Source organism: Anas acuta, chromosome 3 (assembly GCF_963932015.1).
Source record: "Anas acuta chromosome 3, bAnaAcu1.1, whole genome shotgun sequence".
NCBI classification, from domain to species: domain Eukaryota; kingdom Metazoa; phylum Chordata; class Aves; order Anseriformes; family Anatidae; genus Anas; species Anas acuta.
In genome coordinates, this window is record NC_088981.1 from 57822026 (window position 1) to 57841268 (window position 19243).

General features: G+C 41.7%; 1 protein-coding gene across 1 annotated transcript; it reads left to right on the top strand.

The window, feature by feature from the left end:
• The first annotated feature begins 2181 nt into the window (after positions 1-2181).
• On the top strand, positions 2182-18939 carry LOC137854184 (p53 apoptosis effector related to PMP-22-like). Its single transcript, XM_068677297.1, has 3 exons — positions 2182-2740; positions 16561-16704; positions 16972-18939. The coding sequence occupies exons 1-3, from the start codon at positions 2530-2532 to the stop codon at positions 17184-17186; spliced, it is 570 nt and encodes a 189-aa protein (XP_068533398.1). The 5' UTR covers positions 2182-2529; the 3' UTR covers positions 17187-18939.
• The last annotated feature ends 304 nt before the right edge of the window (positions 18940-19243 follow it).

The window sequence follows — 19243 nt, forward strand, 5'->3', positions numbered from 1 at the left end:
GCTTTGAATATATCTTCCTCTCTGCTGTCCCAGATACCACAAATTACCCTTGTATTGAGAGTCAGAATTGCTTGTCATTTGAAGTTACTTAAGGATGACAAAGATGAGCAAGATGCAGAAACACCTGCTGTGACTGAACACTACTCATCTTTCTTTCAGTGTGATAAATGTGTTTCGCGGTATCATCCTGCAAATGCTAACATTTGTGACAGTATGCATTCATTCAAAGGTGAGTTATGACAAAAACTGATGACAAATCCTTCAGTCATATATGGCTACCTAAAACAGGGATGAGCATTCCATGGGAAAGGGAAGATAATTTTATTCTTCGGCAAACACTGGCTTTCAAATACCTGACAGTGCTTGACTTCATAGTGGATTTCATCTACAAAATTGCTTTGATTTGGTTGTTTTCTGTGAGAACAAAAAGGCCAAGTGTTTAGAGAACTGCAACTGTTCTTGAAGGACTGAGAACTGAGAAGAGACTAGATATAAACAGCTGAGTGAGGGCTACAGTCTACTGCCACGTGCATCAGTGTTTTTGAGGTCATTGTTTAAAAAAAATCTGATATCCAAATCCAAACTTCTTTTGACTCAGTCTTTTGGATATTTTGTGATCATCTTTACCTCTGCTGTGGCAACAGAAAGAATATGTGTAAACAGATGTGGAAAGGTTGCAGGTACCAATATGTTGCAATAAGAGTGAGCTTCAAATAATATTTGTTTTAATGTAAATATAAGAATTCAATGTGTAAATAATATATATTACAGTGTGTTAGAATTGATAATTAAAATTTTAAGCATTATATTTAGGTTAAAGATAATTGAATTTGTGGCTAGTACAAATGTGACCTACCAGAGCTCCCTAAAATGTCCTTTACAAAATATGGTTTCATTTTTCTTGAGGTTGCCTCTTATTTTCATCCTCAAAACAGCAGCTGAGATGTGTTGTTGGTTGGCTTTTGCTCTAAGTGATGCTCAGTTCCAAGGCCAAGTTTGTACAGATGTGTCCTGCTCTAGCGGAGGTCTGTTGAATGCTGTTGATGGACGTCTCACAACCTCAGGAAAATGGGCCATGACCATACGAAAGGAGAGTTGCTGCCTGAAGGCTTCAGCTAGCCAAAATTGCTCCAGCTGGAGGGTGAGGGACCAAGCAGCCACTGCTAATCTACCACCAGGCTAACATGCTTAGAGGTAAGGCACAGTGTCACATTAATCCATACATATTGCTCTCATGGTGGAGTTAATGGCTCTTCACTGTGCTGCAGCTCATTGGTGTGGATGTTCCAGTTTGGGTCTACATGAGCTCAAGAACTCCTGGTGCACAGTCCTGTACAGTGTATTAATTCTATGTAATGTCGAATTTGTTTTATATTAGTTATATTATGGAATTATGAAAATTAATTTGGCAAAAAGCTATGGAGCTTGCCATTCAGTATGGATGCTGCATTTCACCATAAAAACTGCAGTATAGTTGCAAATCCCTCTGAGTACATCAGGTCCAGGCTTGGATGCAGACCTGGCTGACAAAACCCACCATGGCAGCAAAGGATTCTTAGCATCCTGTGAGCTTCACCATGTTTCACAGAAAACAACTTAAATCTGCAAATGGTGTAGCTGATTCCAGACGTACAGACAACTGAAATACCGGGTTGAGACACACGTTAGTTCAAAGGGAGAGCCCTACGAGCTTGGAAACCTGGGTTGTTTCCAAGCTGGCTGGCAGATCAACCCGCAGCCAGGAGGCCGTGGTTTGTCTCTTCTGCATCACGCTCGCAGCACATCGCAGGCAGGCTCTGGCAGGCCCTGAGCCACATATGCACAGCCAGATCCACATGTAGGGAGGCTTCGCAAGGCACAGTCAAACCCAAGCCTAGTTTTCATTCTCTCACAGAGGCTATAACCTGAATATACTATATTTTTAAGGATAAACTCTTGTATTTTTCCCCCCCCTGCAGCTATGTGTTAGCTTAATAGCAGCTAGAGCATTTTTTTTTTCATTGATTGCCAAAGATAGGGTATCATTTCCTTTTTAAACGGAGTCCAAGAAAGGCATCTTTCAACCTGCAGGTGTCAAGTTTCAGGAGCAACCACCACCCTCCAAAGCAAACAGCTGCATGGGCTGCCTCCTGCATTTACCTGCCCCATGCGAATCCCAGGGGAGATGCGAAGCTGCAAGCACAGCAGTGAGTTGCTCCTTTCGCTGGGGAGCGGCAGGAAGGAAAGCGTTAAATGCCGAGGGTAAACATCACCCTCTTTGTTACCGAGTCAGCAGAGCAGAGAGGATCCCACTGACAAACCCAGCCTGGCAGCCTCTCCCCAGCCAGACTGGTTATTGCTCCGGAGGCTCTTACTCATTTGAATTTAGGAGGAGCTGCCTCCCTCCCTCCCTCCCATGTGTGTCCCGATTAAAAAGCTTTTCTCAGACACCTGCAGACCGGCTGGCAGGTACGGGTGCTCCCTTAGCTCGGCTGGGTCGGTAGCAGAGACAGCTCTCCTCGCCCCGCCAGCCTCCTGCGGCCCTGCACGATGGTGAAGTACGGCCTTGACTACACGCGGTGCAGATGGATCCTACCCCTGCTCCTGGGCATCGGCGTCATCTTCGGCATCATTGCGCTGGCGGGCAGGGGCTGGCTGGAGTCGCAGACCTTGCCCTACGTGCACCAAGCGTCGCTATGGGAGAGCTGCAGGAAGCCCTTTGAGGGTGGGGAATGGAGGTGCGAGTCCCTCATGGGTTACGGTAAGCATCGGCAGGGGCGACGGGGAGGGCTCTGAAGCAGTGGGTCACCTCTCCGAGCTCTTCTTCCCTCAGCTCTCCTTGCCGTATCTCCTTATATCTGACCTTCATGTAAGAAGCTATGGGAGATAGGGACCGACACTGAAATACATCAAGGTTTTTGAGAAACAGAATGAAGGTGCCCTCAACCCTGTGCAGGAAGAAACCTGGGTGCTTTAGGAAATGGCTTGCATGGTACAAATTAAAAGCCACAAGTGCAGAAAATATCACAGCACTTAAGAATTTTTTTCCTCTTTTAGAAAAAGCTGGTAAACTTTTCTCACTAATCACGGCTTTCCAGAACTTAAAAGATACTGTTGATCAAATGTCCAAGAAGCAAGTTGTGGGGGTAAGCCTGGAATGAGTGTGATAAGCCAAGTGGGGAGGTAGAAATGTACAAGTGGGGAGGTAGAGATGATACAAAGATATCCCCAGGGAGCGTCAGACTGCAGAATGCTACTCCAGTAGGTGAGTCATGTGAAGGAGCCTTCGTGTGATTATGAAAGAAAGCTTTAAGAGAAGAAAGCATTTATGTTTTTGTTGAATTTTGCTTAAGTGTGCTATTAAACAAGCTGTCCCAGCTTGAAGAGGTTTAAACGACTAAGTCTGGGAGGGTAGGCCAAGAGAAGGATCACTGTAAATGTGTGCTGTTTCTTAGATTTTTTCTGTATGTCAGGTATGGGCCACAGTCTGAAGCGAGTTATTGGGAGTGATGGACTGTTAGCCTAAGCCAGAAGGTTCAAGCTTTCTTGTGATTTATGCTGATGCTCACTCAAATTTTACAGAAGAACATTTTCTCTAAGGTTCAAATTCCAGCTGTTTAAGTTGAAAATGAGAGCTTGCAGAAGCAGTCTCAGAGGTCATTTATTACAGCTTTTCAAAAGTACTCCTGAAAGTATATCATCCATGGCCAAACTCTACCTCCCGTGCTCAGAATTAATCTGTGAAGAGTTAACTGTAGCAGGCCCATGCGAGTGCAGGGCTGTGAGACAAGGCCAGCTCCATTCAGCCACATGCCCAGTCCTGCTCTCGGAGCTCCTGTGTCAGCTATTTGGCTGGGCATGGATCGAGCCAATTTGCTGCCTCTGGCACGTGGCATTGGAGGGCAGGAGAGAGACCATGATGCTCAGCTGCAAGTATGTGTGCATACTGTGGGTAGAGGGGCGGTGAGAAAGGCCTGGCCTTCCTTGGTTAGAGTTAGCAAAGGGCTTCCCGGTCCTGAGTGTCAATGAAAAGTTAGGTGCTCCAGTTTAGGCACTGTCTGTGTCATGAAGGCCCACTTTGCCCGAACAGAGAATTTCAGAGGTTTCACCATGCTTCTCTTCATGCTATAAATGCTGCCAGGTCCCACATGCTTGTTTGGCATTTCACTTCCTTCCTTACCCCGCCTCTCTCTTACATGCTTAAATCCTGTAGTTGTATGCAGTTTCCCACTGGGAAGCATCTACAGACAAACCAGGGAGGTCGTCCTCCTCTGGACTATCCCACAACATGTCATGTAACTTGAATTACATCCTCAGTAAGTGCCACGCTTCTAACATGTTGGTCTTAGTACACACATATTCTCCAGAACATGCATTGGAGAGTCATCTGGCACTTTTGAAAGCATTAGAAATGCTGTTTGCATGCTGCATGACTGCAGTACTCTCTCAGTGGACATCTATCTAACAGTTAACCTCTGAAAATTTACTAAATACACAGAAAGCCTGAGCAAATCCTCCTCGACAACATTCCCAGGTGGAAAAGGATATGTCTGAGACAATAGAGTCATTTAATCAATGGGGCAATATGTAAAAGTAGAACATAACAAATATACACATAAGCCAAATGACGGTGGATTTTGCTGCCAGACCTTTGGCTTTGCAAGATTAATCCATTGCAGTGTAAATCTGGGCCTGTGTAAAATACAAGGGTGGGCCCCCCAGAGGGGTAAGAAGGCTGTAGACCTATCATGGTGCAAAGTCACGTCACTATCCTGCTCCTTTCTAGCCCCATAGATGTAGATACCCACTCTCCCCTAATGCAAGCAGGGTGTCTGCAGCACTATGCAGCAGAGCTGTGGTCCTCCTTGCTCTTTGTACTTCTGGTTTTGTGATTTTCCTACCCATTGCCAGGGGACCAGGACCAGGACCTATTACAGGAAGACCTGGGCTGAGCCCCCAGCCTGATCTGGACTCAGGTCCCACCCTTTCCAGGCAAGCCTGCTAACAGTTCAGGTGTTACCTAGAGGTGGCCTGCAATGGAGGCAGCAGGAAACACCATTTTCTCTCCTATTTATGAAACACAGAAGAGGAAGGAAGGATTGCAGTCTGTTTTTTTGTTTGTTTGTTTGTTTGTTTGTTTGTTTTGGAAGAGCAAATGAGCAATCTGTCTCAGAGGACTGGTCTCAGCTCTCAGCCCTGAGGAGACGGAGGTGCTTTCTGGTCAGATTTCCTTCAGGCACCACGAATTCAGAGGTGGGATGTGTTCGGAGACAACCCTGTCCTCTGTACTTCCTATCATTCCATTCTTGCTCAGTAGGTGTGGCCTACTGAGGATATACTGAGGTGTGGCTTGGGATGTCTCTTTTGGGGTTCTTGTCTTTCCTCATGCGGGGTGCAGGTGCCTGATGCTGGTGCCTTGGATTCCACCCAAAAAGCAAGCCCTGTAACAGCATCTCAGTTGCAAGCAACTGCAGGTCTTGCATTGAGTCTGATTTTACCCGCCTCAGTGCTAGAACATGGGTTTTTAATAGTTCTGGGATTATGTTTATCCATACTGTTCCAGCAAGGTCACAGAAAAAAATCATTCAGTGTCTTGTGCCAAGCTAAACACCATGCTTGATGAACAGAGTGCAATTACTTACCTTCCTGGGTGCAGAGACAAAAGACATGGTGTAAATAGAAAGGACAGAAACATTTTACATTTTCCAGAGATTAATTCTTTCTTTCCCCCTCTATTCCACAGTTCCTATTTTCTTTCTTCTGGGCTTTATTCTCAGCTTCCCAGGCTGGGTATGTTCTGGAATTCAGTCTTCCTTTGGGGCTAGTTTCACTGACATGCATGATATGCACATCTACCCCAGCAGCTGCCATTGAATATGCTCAACGTGGCTTGGACAGTGTAGATGTCTTAATCCATTTCAGACATCTTCATCCTATTATAAATAGATCCAACTATAAAGATCTTGCAAGTTGTTCAATATAGACTGCAAATTCAGATCACGTTCTCCACCTGCAATGTTTGTAATTCGCCTTGCATCTCTGCTGGTCTTTTGCAAGTGTATGAAGACTGTGGAAAGTGAGAACATGAGGAGTTTATGTACTCTACTAACTTCTCCAAGAGTCCAGATCTTCTGTTTTAACAATATGACACTAATACAGACATTACCAGAAGTCTTTTGCTTTCCAAGCACGTCTAGCTCAAACAAACAGAACTTTATAGGGAAAAATATCTAGTGCCTTAAGACACATCAGAAATGAATGGAGTTTAAGATGAGGGACTGAGAAATGCAAACTGTAGCTCTAGCATTTTCTGCTATTTGGAACAAGTACAGGTTTCAAGCTCATAACATGATTGAACCATTACAAAGACAGAGACAAATACTTAAGAGGTGGATAATGAGCACAATATGGAAAGTATCTAGCGGGGACATGGCTGAGCTTGCAAAGAAAACACAGAGGTTAAATCCCTTCATGATGCTGGCATGGTATTCCTTTGTTTTTCTGGATTTTTTTGGCTGCATAACCTCTCCTGAACAAGGTGTGTCTCAGACCTGAGACAATTTTTAGTGCGTGATTTATTCCATTGCAGGCTCTGAAGATGTTTAAATGTGTGTCCTTGGCTAGGAGGAATATCTGATTCTATTTGATTCGTTTCAATACACAATAAGATGTATAACTCAGGGGTACTTGTCCCATCTTATGTTCCACCTGGCCCTGCAGCCTTTCCATGTGCAGATGCTGCCATCAAAATAATTTCAAGCTTAAGCCTAGGTTGAAGTTGTTGGGTCATTTGCACGGTGCAAACAGAAATATTGGAAAAAAAAAGTCAAGAAAAGGTATTTCCATGTGACGGAATCCAGACCATCAGTTATTTTCACATCATAGTATTCAAATCCAGCCTTTTTCTAGGATGTCCGGAGAGTTTATTGCCTGTGGAGATTAGTGGCGGGATGAATGATTTTGCCATCTGGAGAGGACACATTTCTTCTTCTTGTCTTCCCATGTAGTGGGTCACTATCTTCTGTCTCATTCCAGTATTATTTTGGACTGTGAATGTTAGTTCAATACTACAGGATGGGATGGCTAGTATAGTATGATTATAATGGAAAAAAAAAAAACAAAAAAAAAAAACGGTTCAAGAATGATAGAAGATGAGTGTCTAAAGCATAAGTAAACAAAGGAAATGCTGCAAAAGGCAATAGCCTGTCAGGACATGAAATATTCTACTTTAGTCTCCTAAGAACCCCATTGGTGAGAAAAGTTTCTTCCCTGTTTTTGTTTGTTCATTTGTTTTTGTTTTTAAATTGAACTATGGGTCCAGGGAACCTTTTGCAATGATGAAGCCCCATTTATTATTATGGAGGCAGCATGCATGAATGGAAATCACTTGCGTCCTCCCCCCCAGGTAATGATACAACAGTGAGGTCCTGGCTCCACATCTCCTTCTGGAAAATTGCCTTCTCCAGCCAGACCACTGACTCATCACACCTAGGGCACAGGGTAGACTACACACCTCATTTTCCCACTACCACGCTGCCTACATGAAATTGTTTAGCCTTCCCCCATGTCGCAATCACTCTGACAGTCAGGCATGGGAAAGCCTTCTCTTGCCTCAGGCAAATGCCCTGAGCAGAACAACACAGGGATATTTCCAGAGGGCTGGACTGGGAGACAGTCCCCTTCAGCAGGGCCTGGGAGGAGAAGCAGCCTGTCCCGACTGCTCCTTAGCATATGAGGGTGTGTGCATGTAGGAAGAGAAATGGAGAAGGCGTGTAATTGTCCTTTGAAGGAGGGCTTCTCTCAAGCCACAGGGCCATTCTTGCAGGCTTTTCCTGAAGCCAAGGTTCTGCACCTAAACTTTTCCAGATAATGGTGATATTCAGGTAGATTTGGAGATGTGTCCCTAAATATGGGAAACAAAGGCTGAGGAGGCTTCTGGCAAGTCCAAGGAAGGCTGTGTGGGAGCTCAGAGTGGAGCCAGATCCGTGCTCCCTGCCTTACCTGCATTACAAGGCAAAGCACTGAATCCTTTGATACAGGGTGAATTGAAAACAAAACCTTTTTGCTGTTCCTGTTACATCAAAACCTGAAACAATTACATTTATATATGGTAATTTCCAGCAGTGTTAATGACAGTGCGTAGGGTAGCACATCATTGCCTAAGTCATCAGTCTCCTGAAAGTGTAACATTACTGAGGACTAACCAGTGAGAAATAGGATGACAAGATTAGTTACTTAATAACTTAGAATATTCAATAGGTATTCAAAATTTAGAATGCTAGAAAATACAGGCTTAATTGCATGTCTTAAACTATATTAATGAAAATATCACAACAGCAATATATTTAAGGAACTCTAATGCAAGAGAGAATGATTTTTTTCCCCCCTGACTTTGTAGGAGAGACTCCATTGCTACTATAGAGGTATAAGAGAAGAGGTACAAGCCCAGAGCATTTAATTAGCATGGCAATTTTCATTCCTCATCTGCAATTGCAAATATGCTTTCCCTTGTAATTTTAGGGTTTGTCCTTTTTTATGTTTAGTGGCAGATTCATTTAATCAGACTCTTTTCTAAATAATAGTTACGTTATTCAGCAATTAACTCCACAGAGAGCAATTGCAGATGGCATCCCACTGTTTATCATCCAACATCCCTTTCAACAATTACAGTTAAATCTCATGGAAAAATATCATCCGTGTGAAGGGTTCTCATCTCCCTGTGAGGATACGAACTGCTGGTGTCAAGGACTTTGCAAAGATCCTCAGTGCTTTGAATTCTCAGGATCTGAAGTCCTTGAGTGCATACCATTTGCTCACACACACCGGAGGCACCTCTGCTGAAAATTTATGGAAACTTGTGGCTATATTCTCATTTCTCTTCACCTCATATCTTCCCCTAGTTTATTGAGGTAATCTGATACAACAGGGCTATAGTACTCTCTCCCTAGTCTGAATGGTGATAAGGTCTGCAAGGCTGATTTTGAATTCCACGGTAAGGTTAAACAGCCAGATTACTTAAGCAGAAAATCACTTACTCAGGAAAAGAAACATTCCTCTCAAAATGCTATTATCTATTAGTTTTACATTTCCATATTACTTCTCACTGACAGCTTGTGTTATTCTGAGCAACTCTGAACATGGCGAGTCGGCACATTTTTAATGCTATGTTTCTTCTTTGTCAAGCGCTGTTACAAGATCTCTCATCAATCAAAAATTCCTGGGAACTCAAGTTAGTTTGTGAAGTGAGAATGTTTACATCTGTGTCAGATGTTTCTGACTATGTCCCAAAGGCTTCTGTCTTCCTATTGGTACGAAATAGCACTTCAGCTCACAAACAGCTCTGCTGGAGTAGTAGTCTGCAATGGAACACACATAATGTCACGAATTATGTTGAATATGCACAATATGTTTAAATCTGGACCCCAAAATAGGATGGCTCTGTGTAGTTCCCATTTGTTCATTAACAACCCTATCAGCAGCAAGCAGGAAACGCTGAAGAATTTTAAGATGTATTGTCAAAGATATCATTTTCATTCACAAGAAGAGTAAATAAGACTTGTAAGATATTTTATGAACACAAAGTACCATCTGTTTGTATGTATTATTTTTTTCAAATGATAATTTTTTGCTTCTAACAGGAAATTAGATCCAGATTTATAGCTGCTCTCTGTTGGAGAGAAACTCCCTAGTGCAAGAGGCTACTTGCAGCAAGGTTTCAGAACACAGTTTGCTCACAGCATGAAAAATGCAGGTCAAGAGTAAGGAGAACAATACTTGGTGCCTATGGAAATGAGATGTAAATTCAGTATTCTTCAGCCTCAGATGGCCCTAGGAAAATCAAACTTAAAAGGAGCTTTTTGGAAAGGTTCCACTCTGCTGTTTCAATTACAAGTCCTAGTTCATAGGCTGTGTTGTCGTGGAAGTTTATTCTGTTTAACTCACATTATATATTTTAACCCATTTTTAGCACAGAAGTAGTTAAGAAGCAGGTACATCTTGCCACTGTGTGATTAACTGAATTTACGTATATGTACTGATTCATCAATACCTTACCTGAATTATTTATCTGACCTTGCCCACCCCTATACACCCATTCAAGTTTAAGTCATCCTCTTTTAGCGTAAAATGAGTAGGAAACATAGGAGGAAAAATGTTGTAGTATTACAACAAAACTAAATTTTGATCCCAAGATGTTTGCAGCATATGCAACTGCTTCTGAAGATAATGGGGGCTAGGGATATTCCCTAATTCTCTCCTGGTCAAACCTTTAATTCTGAGGCACAGTGCACACATTATTTTTAATAGCTAACTTACTCCCTTGGTGATCCCTTTGATGATGGCTCTACACGCTCTGCCACTTCTGCCTCCCTAGTGCAAAGTAAGCATCAAGGAGAAGCCCTCATTAATACAGGATTTGCAGAAGCCAGCTTCTAAGTCAAGCTTATACATGTCTGGGCTTTTGGTGAAATTAATTTGAACCACTCCCTCAAGACGTCACTGCTCCTCCCCTCAAAATGCAAGTCAGGATGGCTCCTAAGTTGGGTTGCTTTCCTCAGTAAGAGAAGAGGTTTTCAGAAGCCTTGGATGCAGGTGTTGCCTGTATAGGTTCACGACTAAAGTCAGTGGTTGGGAGTTCATAGTAATTTGCTTCAAATGAGTTAAAATCCACCAAGCTGAATGAACCATCATCTTAGCATTAAGGCTAGACACTGTCTTCTGCTAATGCATATTATGTTTTACTCATAGATGGTCTATGCATAAGGGTTCTTTTCATTACTGTTGTCATTTAAAGACTTTATTATGGGGTAATCGGAAGTCGTGATCCTTTCCCATTTATGCTGGACCTGCTACTAATCATGGAGAAACTTCAGAATGCCAGTACTTGGTGTGAACCTAAGTAGGTTGTTTTCTGCCACAGTGGTTGTCTCTTTAGTAGCGACAAGCTGAAAACTGGTTCCTGCCCACATAAAAATGGCCTGCATGTTATGAGGTAATACTTGGTTATTAATTGAGAAACACCTATTGACTGCCAATGAATTCTGAAGTAATGCTAAGGAAAAGAAAACAAAGTCACCAAAAAGAAGAACCAAAAATGTGTATTTTTTATTCCATTTCAAATTATATAAACTCACACAAGAAACAGGTAGGCAACCAGCATCAACTTCCCAAGGAAAATATATCCAGAAAACATAGATGTTTTAAGAACAATCCAGATGCAATGAAGAGCACTGGAGGATAGAAGCTCAGAGAATAATACACATCCAGTCATGCCTTTGAATGTTTTTTCCCCGTTTTATTCTGTTCGTAAATTATCCGTGACTAATATGTGATTTTCCTCATTTTTATAGCCTTTCTGATAAATTATTTTCAGTCAATAGCTTTCAGTCTGCATATACTGTTTATTCATAAGAAGCTGCTTTTAATAGTTTCTGATTTATTTCAGCTGTAAATGAATAAATGAAGTCAGGTATTTCAAAGACAGCTCTGTGATCAGCAAACAATTGCAGAGATTTTCATGTTCTCTCGTTTCCAAAAAGATCGCAGAAATTTCTTGTAGTTTGGTTGTTAGAGGGTCATGATTTTCAGAAGACAAGATTTTGCCCTGTCCAGCATTAAAAGGAAATCCTGACCATGCCACTTACCTTGAGTCCTGGATATCAGTGGCTTATATATATATATATAGCAGTTTGTAACCTTTCAGCTGATAAAACAAGCTTAGGGTTAATGAGTTTGATGCGTCCACGTAAAATGCAAGCTAAGGGGATATAAATTAGGAAAACCACCTTCAATTTAATTTCTTTCCAAAGGATACAAATCAAGGAGTCTTACTGTAAACGCATGCACAAATTCAAAGCTGCAGACATTTTTCTACAGACATTTTTGCTTTCACATGGAAATGTTCTCGGTGAGAACAAAACAAAATGAAATGGATAAAACCTGGCTAAAGCAGTTCCTTTTCATAGCGAATTGTGTGCTCTGCAGAGTGTGCCACACCCTGGTGAAGAACGTCAGGTTGAGAAATCTGAGTGAGTTCAGCTTTGTTTCCAAAATAATGCTCTTTCCCTTTAATCAGAGAGTCATAAAACAGGTTGAGCTCTGCAAACTCAGTCTAGAAACATGCTCATTACGTACAACACAGAGATGAATCACCACCAAGGCAGATTTCAGCTCTTGTAAGAATTGCTATGTAAGACTGGAGCTAGAACAGCAGGATTTGTGTTTGTCTCCCTTGTTGGTATGAGGGATAACAAAGTAAACATTATCGTCTTTCCAAGACAGTTATGCGTTTCCCCCCTTTCTATATTGAAACTCTCCTTAAAATTGCTACACAATTTGCTGCAGTGGCTGATGTGATAAAATGATCAGCTGGTGAGAATGCATACATAATTTGTTGATGCCTGTGAGCTGACAACAACCATTTATTTTTCTTTCCAATGCTAGTTGTGTGTCAGCTTCAAGACAGGAGGAAAATTTGATGAAGCATATTCTTATTGATTAGAGCAGAAATACTCCTGAACTCTGGGGTTCCTTTCAGAAAATATGACTCAGAGACACTCCAGAGTTTGCGTGGTTTGGGGGTACCACAGCAAGAAAGGCATGAGAAGATCACTGTGAACGTTTCTGTGTTTTGAACCACATACACCGCTGACTCAGCTTACTGCTGTGCCAGGAAGTTTGCCTCCTTGTGTGTGAAGCACAAGCGGTGCTTGCACTTTTGCAAACTGGAGAATGCATGAGGGAGTAAAATCAGGAAGGCAGGAAATCGGAGATATTCTTAGTCCTGGGTTTCTAATAAAGCCAATCAGCTTCCATATGGCTGCAGTCAGCAAGAGGATGTTCAGAATACGTTCAGATGGAGCAATACAAGAGGTAGTCATGCTACCTCCAAACTAACTTAGCTTTAATAGCACAGTAATAAAGCTGTTATTATTGTACACTGTCAGCTAATTACCTTGCTCAGAAGCTACAGTGAGCTCTGCAAGGGTATGGGTAGACTCTTTCTGTTCTCTAAATTAGCTCTGGGTCTCCTCACATGGCAGTGGGTTTCAGAAGGCAGGCACTTATTTGCACTTTCCAGTAGTCCCATATGGCTGCGATCACAGTGGGTAGTCTGGGCTCGCTGACTACAAGTCATCGCTGACTTCTGCACAAGACACTGTAAATAGAAGCACTCTGTGCTCTGCTTAAGATAGGCATGAAAATTTTGCCTGTGTGAGATAGCAAGGTCTTGCTGTAAGGTTTTTGCTTAAGATAAAGTCACTCAGAAAATTGCCAGCTAAAAGGAGTTGAAGGGAGGGTGGTGTGTAGCTTCCTGCAAAGCCTCTCATAGTGCTTGTTGATGGGCTTTTTTTCAGCTGACAGAGGAGGTGAAAAGGGAGAAGTAGGACTGACATGCAGTGTTACAGGATCCTGCTGGTATTCCAGGACACTCTTGCATAAACACATATTTCTTTTCTAACAAGCAAATTTTAACTATTAAACAGCCAAAACATCACTGCCATGTGCGGGGACTGAGAAAACAGATCTCACATACTGCTGTGCATTTTTACAGACTCAGCTTGATGTCCTGCAAGCTGCTGCTCCCTGCATCCCTATTTCTCATTTTATGATGGGAGAACTTCCAGCTGCTTCTCTCTAGAGTCAAGTGTTCGTTGAGTTGGTGTTGCACCAGCCATGGTGTTACATTCTTTGGACTGCATCGCTTTTTTAATTGTTATGAAAAAACTTTGCAATTAGAAAAAAAAAAATAATTATGCTATAATGTTTGCTTTATATTAAAGAAAAAAAAAGAAAAAAAAAGGAAAATAAAACATTTGGGATCAGCTTAGCCACTTGGTTGCAACTAAATAATTTCCTAAAACCATTCAAATGTGTTTCCCAATAAAACACCTATTCTGAAATGGTACTTTCAACAAAGTGCTTTGCAGCCTGTGGAGAAAGAGCCTGTGGGAAGGGCGTTGCTGCTCAACATCGCAGGGACTCTGCATTTGTGCCAAGCCTTTGAGAATCTGTTCTAGAGGTGCAGAAGACATTTGCAGTTGTAATGGCTGAGGTTATACATTCTCCCTCTGTTTTCTGACCCATTTAATTCTTCTAATTCTTCTAATTCTGACCTTTTTGAGGAATTGTAAGTACTAGTCATATTTGTAAGGACACTAAGCTACTCTAGTTATTCTGGCACAAGCAAAAATTAATACCTCAGATACAGAAACAGTTGCAATTATCACCACATAATCTTTTACCTCAGAAATGTAAGCCATTTACACGCTGTGGTCTTAGGCTCCTGAAAACTGCTCTTTGTGAAGGACAGGTGGCAAAATCAGGGTAGTGTTCCTCAAAAAAAAACACATGGTGGCTCTCCCATGGAAGCCTATTGCTGTACTGCAGCTGCGCATTGGTTTTCTCCCAACTTTGAGGTACATTTTTTTCTCTTTTTAGAAGTGAGTGTCACAAAATCGGCTGTTAGGTGATTAAGCAACGCATCCTAAAGATGTAAGCATCCTGCAGCAAGCATGTCTCTGCTTGCCATGCATCCAGTGCCCTGCAGGCTGGGCGTACACCCAACCTGCTTTCACACAGTCACCATACTTGTAACACTACATCGGGAGAAACACCTGGTCGAGCCCCAAGGAGGATGGAGATGGCAGTAGGGGCATGGTGCCACGCACATGGCTGTGGCCATCAGGCACCCACTGGGCTCCTTTGTGGGTGATGTTTCCAGCCAAGGGGTGGTGATCTGCCACCAGCTCCTCCGGGCACACTAGGCCTTGGCAGACCTGCTGAGGTGCTCCCCTCCCATGCTGGACCCTGCATCTCCACAATTCTCCATCTCCATGCCTCCTGTAAACTCCTTAAGAGAAGAGTCTAGGCTAAAACACTGGGCTAGACGGTGAGACACATCTTTGCTGTCCCTTCAGTTTTTCTCAGGAAGATGCCTGTTTACATGATGAATAATACAGTTGGAAAGTCCTCTACAGGAGACAGAAACTCTTTGGCATATGGAAGAAAAAGGACAAGACATAAAATGGAAAGTGTGGTGCAATGGTTAGACTGGATCAAGGGTCAAAAAGCAGGGGTGGATAGTGAAAAGTAAACAGAAGGGGAAATTGGTTTTGATGGGCTGAAGGGTTAAAAGTAAGGCTGACTCATAATCCTGACCCATTTTTCTAGTCCAATATCAGAGGGCTGGGGAAGAGCCAGAGGCAGAGCAGTGGCTGAACCCAGAGGGCTTTCACGCCAACACAACACTGGGGATGCTTTGCATTTTATTACTTTAATTCTCTTATATGGGTGACCGTCCTTTAAGCCTTGGGCTACTACAGCAGCAGGAAAAGGGAGCTAAGATGAAGGTCATTTTCTGGTTCTACCTGCACAGGCACGCAAGCCGTAGAGTGCGTAGGTCACCAACATATACGATGGTTGTGTGGAAAAGCATAATAAATCCAAGCTATTTGGTGAACTGTGTCCTCCCCCCGGTTTGTCTGTCTGATGGTGCCTGTCCAGCTGCTGATGGACAGCACTTCGATGCAAAAAGGCCTTTACTGAACAACACGCACCACGTTTGAGCTGAGTTCTAATTATCACCAGGCTTGTTGGGGCTGTGGTAATTTTACAGCACTGTTGCTCTATGTCTTTGGTTAGAAGCCAACACCTTGCAAACACACAGTGTAGGTGAGGAGGTAAAGTCTGTAAATGCCCAGCAGATTTAACTGCCTACTCTATCTACACACACAATTTTAAAAGTGTCAAAGCAGGCTATTTACACTGAAAGGAGGAGGCACTTTGATCTCTTGGAGCAGTCATTGTGCCTCAAGACTTAAAATATTGAATAAATAATATTTTTTCTGTTGTTATAACAACACAATATGCTTAGCTCTGACATGTTATAACGTAAAGTTACATAATTTGGAAATTAAAGTATTACTATCCTGAACAAGTTTTTCAAAATAAAACACTTCTGATTTTCGATCAAAAGGAGAGGTCAAATTTCATTACAGAATAGACACCAAATCTTTAGTTCCACTTAGGACACAGGGCTAAACAAAGGATAAAAAAACTGGAAATTGCTGAATTTTGACATTAGTGGAGTATTGCCATATTTTTACATTTGTATGCCAGAGTGGTAGTGCTTGTACAAACTTTTGTTTTGTTTTGTTTTTGTTTAAGGAAGAGTTTTATTGGTTTCAGGGATAGTCCAGTTCTCCTTGCCCATGCAGAATGCTGCTGGTTTTACAGCATCTGCTGAGGTATTGACGTTTGTTAGTGAAGTAGAGTGTCCACTGTTAAATCTTTAGAATCACTTTTTCTCTTGATTCTTAATTGTTAAACCTAAACAGGAAGCATGTATGCAAGTCCCATTGCATTCTGTAGGAGAGGTCTAAGCTGGTGTCCTTACACACTCTGCACTTAATGAATGATTTCTGGTGGCATTCAGATGCTTAGCTACAAGAGGAAAGAGAGCTCCCTGCTTTTCTTCTTGAGAGATGACCTTCTTTCCATGGTTGTTTAAAATTAGCCGTTCACTATAAACCAGAGAATTTTTTTATTTTTTTTTCTAATTTGCCTTCCTTCTGATTTCAGCTTGGGGAAGAGCTGCAGCTGCCACATACCTTGTTGGATTTATACTCCTCGTCATCTGTTTTGCTCTGGCCATCATAGCATTTGCCATTGATACGCTTCGGTTCAACTTCATAAGAGGGATTGGAGGCTTGCTTTTTGTGGCTGGTAAGAAAATATGTGAAGTTTAACTTGTGCAGGAATATCCATACTAGAACTGGCGTTTCTCCCAGCTGCTTTTATTCTTGGTTCAATGCCTGTATGCACCTGAACTCTCAGTGAAAAAGAATGTAAAATCTGTCATGGCAGTGGATCTATTTCCAAATCCTCCAAAATATGGTTGGATTTAGCTACAGGTATTATGGAGACAGGCAATGTGATGAGTGTTAGTTTAATCCTTTTTTTGTTTTGTTTTGTTTTCTCCTGTTTTTTCAGCTGTGTTCTCCATCATGGGCTTGGTCATTTACCCAGTAAAGTTCTCCAGTGAAATTGAAATGACAGGAATCAATATGTTCAGCTGGGCTTACGGCTTTGGCTGGACCACTGCCATTATGGAAATATGCTTGGGATTCTTCTTCTGCTGCCTTCCTAACTATGAAGACCAAATCTTGGGTAATGTGAAGCCCACATATTTTTACTCTTCCCCGTAAACACCAGGAAAAATGCATTCATATTCCAGAGATATCTGACAGGCTATCTATGTTTTTCAGAATATTGTCATCAGATGCTAGTAGGAAAGTCTGGAAACTTTACAATACATGTAGAAAAACAGTACTGGCATTTTACAATAAAGTTATCTACTCTTTTGTGGACCTCATATCTGATGTGGGTTGCTTAGGTTAAGTCTAAATGTTAAAAAAAAAATTGTGTTTCCTCATTCATTCTGATGAGTGGGGGTGCATATGGATTTTATTAAATTTTATGTGCCTTCATATTTCTAATTAAATTCAGAAAAGAAGTTATCAGCAGACAATGACAACAAAAAATGTATATCATCTTTCTGAAGGGAAGTGGCTTGCAGAAGTCCTACTTCATGTGTGTTAGTTTCCTTTAACCTGAAGATTTTGTGCATTTTCGGAAAGCCAAATGCCTTTATCCACTGACTGCCAGATCAGCAAATCAGTCAGCCAGGACTTCATGGCTTTACTTCCAATTTTCTATTAATTCAACTTAAGCCATAGGGCTACAGTAAGAAAAGGGCAAGAGAACCACCCCTACCAAAGCCAGCACCCAGACTTCCACCCATCTATTTGGAGAGTAGGCTTCTATTACTGAGTATCAGTAAGAGTAAGCAAGGACCATTAGTAATCCAAACACCCTTAAAAATCCTGGGATGCCATTGCTGCAGCCAGCACAGAGCAGGCAGAGGGGATTTCCAGCCATCCTTGCAACCTACAGACCTGGTTTGAAGAGGCTCCTGGTTTGGCTTTCTCCATGGGCCTCTGCCCCTTTAATTGGCTGTATCAACATCTATCTTTAAAAAGCTCTGTTTTACTGTTCCAGTTGTTTTATACAGCATAAGAGGGTCAGGAAGGAGTTAAACAGAGGTATGACTCCCCTCAGCATTTGGCTCGCAGGAGTGGACTTGGAGCAGTGTAGATCTAGGTATCAAACTTCGGTCAAAACGCCCTTTTAAATTAATTTGCTTGTTTTAAATATTCTAAAAGTGGAAAGTATGCCCTGTAAAATGTGTAAATACCCCCTACCATCTCACAGTAAGACTTTCAGTGAGAGAAATCTTCATGAAACACTCTTTGGTATCTTATGCTCCACAGTGCTTCAGAGCTGGGAATATTGCAAGCAATGAAGTATACTCAACACTATTGGTTTCTGCATTGCAAACCCTGGCTTTATAATGTTCTTTTTCTTCTCTTACATGAAAAAAGGGATAATTCTACTGTGTGTAAAAAGGAGTCCCACTGAAATCCTTAAACAGAGTTGATTATTATCTTGTAATGTATCTGCAATTTTTAAACAATCTGTACTCTATGAAAAGAGCCTTGCCAAGTATTCTTTACTGCAAAGAATGAGAGGTAGGAACATTTTTTTAATAAAACCTCTGAGTAGTTAAAATTAATAAAGACACAGGCCCTAACTTTTTTTTTTTTTTTTTTTTTTTTTTTTGAAACAGTTAATCCCTTTCACTTTTATAGATTGACTTCTAACTTAGATCAATAAACATGAGAATTGTATCAGGCCGATGTGGAGTGTCTATGCAACAGGGACTGGCTAGACAAGAACTTGCAAATGCATTAAGAAGCTATTTCCTAGTCGGAAGTAAATGAAAATAAAATAAACACACATGGAAAAGCAATTTGTATAAAATGGCTTGCAATTTTTTATGTAATGTTATCTGTTTAGGGAAAAAAAAATCGTAACTCTTTTCATTCTGCTTATACCTAATAAATGATGGTATCTGTGTATTGTTTCAAAACTGAGTCTTAGATTTTGTTCTCTATCAAGAGCAGGGAAGTGTGAAGACCCCAGAGTATTCTCTTCTAAGGCACCATGTTGGAGCATATGGGTGTGTTGTCTGGATTTAAAGGGTGAGAGAAATTTACAAATATAACATCAAAACAGCTTGTACTGTTCCTCAGTGGACCACATCCTGGGACCTCGTTCACATCTCCATGAAAGTACTGAACTTGCTCTGTTGAGCTTATGGTCCACGTGGACTAAAGTAGCCATCTGCATGGTTGTGTATTGC

Coding starts and splice junctions, on each gene's coding strand:
- LOC137854184 (XM_068677297.1), top strand. CDS start 2,530: ATGGTGAAGTACGGCCTTGACTACACGCGGTGCAGATGGATCCTACCC. Junction 2,741..16,560: donor CGAGTCCCTCATGGGTTACG/GTAAGCATCGGC, acceptor TTCTGATTTCAG/CTTGGGGAAGAGCTGCAGCT. Junction 16,705..16,971: donor AGGCTTGCTTTTTGTGGCTG/GTAAGAAAATAT, acceptor CTGTTTTTTCAG/CTGTGTTCTCCATCATGGGC.